The sequence below is a fragment of the Gavialis gangeticus genome, unplaced genomic scaffold (genome assembly GCF_001723915.1).
Source record: "Gavialis gangeticus isolate Ggan-Ray unplaced genomic scaffold, GavGan_comp1, whole genome shotgun sequence".
Taxonomy (NCBI): domain Eukaryota; kingdom Metazoa; phylum Chordata; order Crocodylia; family Gavialidae; genus Gavialis; species Gavialis gangeticus.
The window spans coordinates 62,102,166-62,110,300 of record NW_017728993.1 but is presented as its reverse complement, the minus strand read 5'-3'; the positions used below and the strand labels follow the sequence as shown (position 1 = coordinate 62,110,300).

The following is an 8,135-nucleotide window of genomic DNA, read 5'->3' as shown; positions in this document are numbered from 1 at the left end:
TATTCTATGATAAAAAAACCCAAAATTAAAAGCCAAAATATATAGGTACTTAGAATTTATTTTATTATAATGATTGAGACACTGGTAAGTTTCCATATTGCTTTAAAATTGCAAATACAGGGTCTTCATAAAGTCCTTGTGCACTTTTAAACTTTAATAACTTAGGTTGTAGGTATGATAGAAACAATCTGTAAACAACATTTAAAAGCAAATTTATTAAAGTTTTAGGACAACTAGAGTACACAATGCTAGACTTCAACATAACCACCATCCATCATGATACAGTGCTCAATCTGATCTTCCAACTCCTTAAAAACATTTCCCAGTTGCTCTTGAGTTACTGCACTAATTGCATGGGTGATCCTAGCCCTAAGTTCCACCAAAGAATGTGGTTTTGACAAGCAAACTACACTTTTAACATGTCCCCATGAAAAGAAGTCCAATGGTGACAGGTAAGGGGAACGAGGCAAGGGTGACACATAGGGGACGCACGTGGGTGCACCCCCTGAGCATGGCAGTGCACCCCCTACAAAAAGGCAGATGTCGGTGGTCACTGCTCATCACCCTGCTACTGACACCACCAGCGCCATCTGCAGGCAGTCTGTGATCGCCGCTGGTCGACGCTGCTTGCAGCACTCCCCAATCACCACTGCCATGCTCCCGCTGCCACACTCCCACCGCCGCCAGCGCAGCCATGCCCCCGCTAGCCACCAGGGGCACGTGCTGTTCATGGAATGAGGTGGCCAAACAATTGGTCCACCTCTGCCTATCCACTTCTCTAGGAAAACGTCATTTAGAAACTGTCGTATATGCAGAGCACAGTGGTACAGAGCTCCATCTTATTTAAGAATAAGTTCGTTATTACTTATGAAGTCTAGTATTGTGTACTCTAGTTGTCCTAAAACTGTAATAAATTTGCTTTTAAATGCCGTTTACAGATTGTTTCCAGCATACCTACAACCTAAATTATTAAAGTATAAAAGTGTGCAAGGACTTTATGAAGACCCTGTATATTAATAAAACATTATGTTCAACTGATATCTATATAGATATATAGTATGATACCTATACATATAGTGGTGTTTCATTTTAATCATACAAAAATGTGGATTTGGGGTTTTTTAATCAGGGAATTTGGGATTTTTTTAAATCAGAGAATTTAGGGTTTTTGAACAGAGAAAGCTAGGATCCCTGGTAATAAGTTCCCCTTTGGGCCTAATCCACTGCAGCTGGTTTCAGGACCAGATAAACAACCCTAGCTCTTGAGCACATACCATAGCACTTCATATCACAGTAATATGTCCCGGAGAGGAGATAACATTAATACTCAGATCCCCAGGAACCAACTATTTGACTTCCAGTGGCTGTCTCCATGAAACAGAAAGCATCCAGCAGCAGAGGTACAATACATGAGCAGATCTTGAGATTCTGGGGCCCTTAATACTGCTTATCCCTTCACTCTTCCTAGTGAGCAGTGTGGCTTCTCTCTATTTTGCAGTGTCTTGAAACAATTTTCTACTGAAATGACAGAGGAGGCCAAGGTACTTTCTATGAAAGCAGGACCTACTGAGATACCCACCTGGCTGGTGTATCCTCCAGGCTAATGTCTCCCTTAGAAAGAGAAGGAAAAATGGAAGAGAAAGGAAACTTTGCGTGACATATCTACAGACATGTTTCATTGCCTTTAACTTTGAATGGAGAAAGTGGCAGATCCTTTCTCCTTAAAAGGAAACTGCATTGATGTCCCCGACTTGGAGCTTCCTGAGTGCCTGCACAGCAGGAGCATGTTGTGTTCCACCAGGTGAAAATACCCATCATGTCTGAGATGAAAGGTAGGATTTGCCTGTCATTTCTGAGCCTTCCACTGACAACCACCCTTCACTGAAGAATGATACTGTGGTTAGGACCTTGCTCTCAGCAACACCAGCACAAAGCCTGAGTAACCTTACCAAAGCAACTGGAATTGCCCTGGATTTATACTGCTGTCAGAGAAAGCACAGTATAGCCCTGGGAGAAACAAGAATTAGCTTGATCCTTGCCTTTGAACTGAATGAGATGAAGCTGCATCCTTCCAACAGGTTGGTAAAGGATTCCAACACTGCCTTTATGTCACAATGGGTTGCAATGGTGTGGCACTGAAGTACAACACATGTGTATACTTACTGCCCAGCAACATTTGTATGGAGATCAGCAGGATGTGAAATACCCTGTTCTTAGCTGGTGTAAATCAGCGTGGCTCCACTGGAGTTAGTGGAGTCGTGCCAATCTTCAACAGCTAAGGACCTAGTCTATGAACATTTGCGTGGAGTTGTGTCATACTTAACATCATGATGCATAAGTTCACTCTACAGGACAAATACTTAGGGGAGTAATGCTATGGGGAGCTTTTGATTAGCAACAGCAGTTAGGCTACAGGTCTTCACATCATCATGGCCCTTATTTTTTTTGTAGCTAGAGATTGCATGCAAATGCTCCTGTCTACAGCTGTAACAATTGACTCTGAGAGATTAGGTTCTTAAATTGTATCTCTGTTATCTAGAATTAAACATCTCTGGTGCTGCTGATCTGGGCAGGAAGAATGAGAAAAGGAACAGAAGGTAGTAGTAACTAAAGACTGGGTTATTAAATTGTGTGTTTCTTCTGGCACAAGGCCACAGGTTCAGTTTGATACTGATAGAATTTAACAATTCCACATCAATCATACATTTGCTTCCAGAGGTTTTTCCAGAAATTCAGCCCTGAACCAACAGTGTGATCTGTGCAACTACTATTTATTATTGGGATACAGTTAACAAGTCAGTTTTCCTCTGTCCATGCTCTAAGAAGTTTACTTTTAAAACATTTTGCAGAGAAATAGGATAGTGCTGGCTTAGCTCTGAGACACCCACGAAAAAAACCCAAGCCTGTTTAAACTAAAAAAGAAGACAAGACCATTTCCCAGCTTCCCCATTGTGCTGAAAATGGACCGCTTTGGGATAGCTTTGAATTGCAGCTTGGCAGGCACAGGGGGGAAGGCAGCAGCTACAGAGAATGGTCTGTCTATTGCAATTTTTCAATCAATATTAGCTCTTGACATTCACCAACAAAATAGCTAAGAAGTGAAAATGGCAGGTGCCAGAACTGGAGTGACAATGACATGCAATACTGTCGGGGAGAGGACAGAGAATCCAAGACACCTGAAAAGGCCCAGTCTGAAAAGTAAAACTGAAGAAAATAGCAAAAAAACCATGCTATAGTCAAGTTGCCCATGGCAGAACCACAGTGGATTTATGCTATGGGAGGAGAGATGGGAAAAATCCATTTCAATGTCTGTACGAATCCAAAAGTCACACAAGAGAGGCACCCAAGTCTGATATCTACCCAGCCAGGTCAGCACACATTCTGGTAAGTTTATTTTAGTGCCAACAGCTTGTTTCAATCCCTAAGGTGTGTATTTCTATCTGTTGGACTGTCTAGTTCATCTCTTGCAAGTACATGTTCCAAATGGTCTTCAGCAACATGCCCACAAACTGTTACATTAAAACCAAATTAGATAAAAGTCCATGTATCAGTTGCACACGTGGTGCCCAACTCATGCAGCCTCACCGACCTGATGCAACATGTGGGGCCAGTCGGTGGGGCCAGAACATTGGCTGCAGGATGAACAGCAGCAGCACTAACTGCTGCAGCTCCCAGTCACAGCAATCAATGTTGCCACCACTTCACTCCTGCCAAATTTCTGGATCTGTGGGAAATCCCACGGACCACACGACATGGCTCTGCAAGCCCTATCTTGATCATCCCTGTACTACACCTCTGAAAGCACAGAGACAAATTCAGGATTTTCCCTTGCATTCTGACTCTAAAAAGCAGCAGCCCCACTGATCAACAGTGGACATCTCAGCACAGAAGTGTTGCCTGGGAAGTCCTGTTGCATCTAAAGAGTCAAATGAGAAGTGTGACAAGCAGCTGCAAGAAAACCAGTGTCAAACAGAAGTAGAACAGGGCTACTGGAGTCCCACACAATATCACAGCTGGTCCTGCTTACAGAGTACTGCAGGAACAAAAATATCTGAGGGAGACAGCATATAAGAGGAAGAAAGGATGGCTAGAGGGAGATTTTCACAGGCACAAACAGAAAGACAGCACCAAACTCTCACTGACTTTCAGCGGCAGTTGGGCACTTACGTGCCTCAAATCTTTTGAAATCCTGCCATTAAGGGATACCCATACACATATGCCAAAAGATCCTATACTTGCTTGCATGAATATAGTGCTTTGGTATGTCACATTAGCCTTTGCTCCCCCACATCTTGGACTAGAAATTTCCTGTCTGTACAAAAGCACAACATATTTGCACAAAGTCTCAGTTTGCAAAATTAAACTCCTTTTCGGTCTCCGTGATGAGTTCTCTAAGCAGCCCAACTAGCTTCATCCAGACAAACTAAGCAGCTATGTGTGCATCTCTTAGCTCTCTGTTTCTTGGCCTGTCCTGTACAATGACTACTTCGTAAGTGGTTTCTAGAAATTAAAAAAAAAATATATGCTCAGGTTCTGAGAGAATAAAATCACTACACTGGAAGGAAAATCCATCTCAAAACCCAGAAGTAAGAGTGCAGAAGTGGAAGGAGACAAAGAGATTAAATTAAGATTAGGGTAAAGGACAAAAGATAGGCAATAAATGGTCCCAAATCAGACAAAAAGGCTTAGTGGAATTAATACACTAGCCTTCCACCTTGCTAGGGACTGTGGTATTTTGTCAATGGCCTGATCCAGTGCCTACTATGAGGCATTCCATTGACTTCGAAGGATGCTCTGCACCAGGCAGTTTGCCTGTATCACAAACCAAGCTGCAGCTGGCCAAAGGAATTCAAGCAGGGCATGTAGAGGAGAACACAACCCACCTTTCACTTGGTTTGACACTGCAGGATAATGGTAACCAAACACACCTTTGGTACAGCAGTGCACAAGCTGGTCTGGGAAGGAGCTCCTCAGGCATGACTCCAAACTACTTGCCTCTGCCTGCATGTGGAGACCTGCAGGAGAGGGCAGGTCTTGGTCACTAATTCCTACCTTTGCTGATGTCTTCATATTCTAGCCAGAGCTGTCGCTGGACCTGCTTGTTGGGATACCAGATGGAGCAGGACTCCTCAAAGCCATAGACTGCCTCCTGGATGTAGTGATTACCAAAATGGTCCAGGAGGGCCACAAAATCTCCTCGGGAAGTGGCTCCATCCAGAGAATGGAGGGCATTGCTGAAAGCTGGAGAGGACAGACACAGCAAAGCGACAGTGAACAGAAGGCACTGGTGAATTCTCAGAGAGGGTGGAGGCAGAGCCCCCTCCAAACCTGCCCATCCCTGCTCCTTGCTCTATCCCTCAGACCACGGGCACTCTGCACAGGTCTTTCTTTAGTTTTACTGCCCTGCAGTGAGCGGGGGCTTTTTTTTTTAATGAGCCGGGAACTAGGGCTGGGCAGGGCAGCCATGGCAGGGCTGGGAGAGCGGGTGGGGGTGGGAGGTGGGGCTGGGGGAGCAGGCAGGGGATGGGGACTAGCGGGGGTCCCCCCATGGTCGCCCCCCGCCCCCTACTTATCAGCATGGAGTCTGGGTCCAGCTCCCTGCTGCAGCGAGCCGGGACTGCCCAAATCACCGAAGCTCTCCGAATCTTTTCCAAATCAATTTGAAGAGCTTCGAATTGATTCAGACCTTTTAACTGGTTTCCTGATTCAATTCAGATTCAAAGATTCAGCCACTGAATCAGACTAAATCTCCTCCAAATTGAATCAGCATCCGAAGGTTCACATAGCCCTAATGGCTATAATGAGTACAAAAGATAGAAACCTCAATCCATCCAAATAATTCATAAGGCTATTTACCAGCCAGCCTCTGTCCCAGCATACTTACACTGAGAGATGGTCAGCTGGTTGAGGCGGATGTGGTACATGACCGAGCGAACCTTCCAGTGTTGCAGCAAAGGGTATCCAGACACCTCGCTGAAATTCACCATCCCTGAAGGAGACAGGACACAAATAAATGCCCTCAGCATGGGAAGGGCAGAGAGTCTGCCAGCTACCATGCAGTGTGTCACGTCTGGCTGTTAAAGGAGATGTACCCAGGGAAGTAAAGAGGTTCAGGGATAGAGCCCAAGATCATTCCCACCACACAGATCCAACGTGATAGGCCTGCTTTAAGAAATGGCAAGTGGGAGCTTCCAAAAGCCCTAAGTGTCAGCCTAACTCTGCCCCTATGAACTCAGTAAGAGCTCTTCCATCATCTTCAGTGGTCAATGCCAGGACCCTCTGGGAATTCCCATGTACTTTCCTTTAAAGAGCATAAGCCAAACATGAGATTAGAGAAGTTAGGAAAAAATCACCCCTATGAGCAAGGTGTTCCATAATTATATACCATGGTGCATATTGAACCTTCCTTTGAAACAGCTGGTGCTGGTCACTATTGGAGACAAGATAAGTTGTGGTTATGATCCTACCTGCCCCTGTGGTCTCTTGCATTTTAAAAAGCAGCATTCTGCCCAGCACATCCAATTTGAGACAGCCTAGAAACCGGATGTGCTCATTAGTGAAGGCGTGTCATTGCTGCAGCCTCCAGTGCAGATCTCTTAGCTAACTGCAACAAAGAAACAGTGTAGGTTTTCTTCTACCAGATGTGCATTGCTAAGGGATCCAGCAGTCAATGACCTCTACATTTTCTTGCAGCATCAAAGGATGGCTTGGATCTCAGGGTTCAGCCTGAGTTTGAGAAGTGTTTTGGAACTGTTCTGAATTAAAGATGTCTTATTACTATTGCCATATATCTGGCCCTAGAAGCCCCATTTGAGAAAAGTCTCCTAGCAGCAGGTGCTGCTGTGTAAGATAAATATTAAACCTACTGTGTAAGACATCATCAGTCCAAATGAGTGTACAAGGAAAGGAGAACCGTGCCAATTTCACAGACCAAGAGCCGAAGATGAAAGAAAGGAATGAATAGACTTGTCAAAGGCAGACTTCAGGGCCAGGATTTGAACCCATATCTCCCAAATCCCCAGCCAGTGCCTTAGATCGAATTCTCCACCCATTGGTGAGCTTTGTAACCACAAGGCATTATCATTACTACAGTTTGCAGTGAACTGCTCCTTGCTTGACAGACATGCCAAACCCCATGCTCAGCACAGAGAGGATTGCTAATGCCCCAGGTAGCAAATGGCTACCCATGCCTGATCCACTACAAAAGGACAGTGTTGCACTGAGAGGGCATGCCGGCTGGCAGTTCTGTTTAACAAGCTGCTCAATTAAATCTTGCTTGAGGCAACAAAATGAGCCAGGCTGGGCAGAAATGAACTGGAGGAAATAACCATGGGGGGAAGGAGGAGTCTAATTATTCAAAGACTGTTTGAGGGTCAGCAACTCTTCAGTAATTAAAATCACAACTTTAAAAGGAGTTTGTTTGGGTTTGTTTCCTCTCTCCATCCTGGGCACTACTTCTGAAGATAACAAGCCCTTTTTTCCCAGAAGGCCAGTCCCAAAGGCATGCCCTAGTGTATTAATTACTCTGCTAATTAGATTTTTTAATGAACTATGCTCTAAGCACAGCAAGCTGGGCATTTCCATGTTCACTGCCTTCACTCCACATCATGGGAATTGGTAGGCCCTCGTTCCATGCTAGAGGGAGTGGACACGGCCAATAGGGAGCCCAGTGGGACTCCCCCTTGGCTGACAAGTATCACATACAGGGGAAAGGAGAAGGCATAGATTTGCGTCTAGCCTCTCACAGCATGGGCTCCTCTTCTCTAAGCATCTGGAACAACCATTGTAGGCAACAGTTTTTATGAGTGCTCTGCTCCAGTGAAAAACCCCAGCCTGTTGTCTTGCCCCTTGACTACCCAATTTCTCTGTTTAAAAGATAAGGAATTACCCCAACACTGGCTCCCGAAGTCCTACCCATAAGAAATGCAAAGACGGCATATGGAAATTCTTTAAGAATAAGTTTATTAAATATTCTGTTAAACATGCATGTTAATGGATATGATTATGGTGTTGAGAGTGTGCTATAAAACGGAGAAGGATAAGTGCAGTACTTCCCAATGATTCTCCTGGATGGCTATGGCAAAACGCAGTCTGAGTGTGCAAGTCAAACATGGACAGAGTGCTTTTAGAAGTGT

At 44.7% G+C, this 8,135-nt stretch overlaps 1 protein-coding gene across 1 annotated transcript in view; it reads right to left on the bottom strand.

Annotated features, from left to right (window-relative positions):
- The window catches only part of ASTN1 (astrotactin 1), a 154,746-nt gene that overhangs the window by 46,819 nt on the left and 99,792 nt on the right, over positions 1 to 8,135 (bottom strand). The window contains exons 16-17 of the mRNA XM_019528349.1: positions 5,885 to 5,989; positions 5,053 to 5,241 (exon numbers count right to left, since the gene is read on the bottom strand). Of these exons, the coding sequence (XP_019383894.1) occupies positions 5,053 to 5,241; positions 5,885 to 5,989 (294 nt within the window). The remainder of the gene's footprint in view (positions 1 to 5,052; positions 5,242 to 5,884; positions 5,990 to 8,135) is intronic.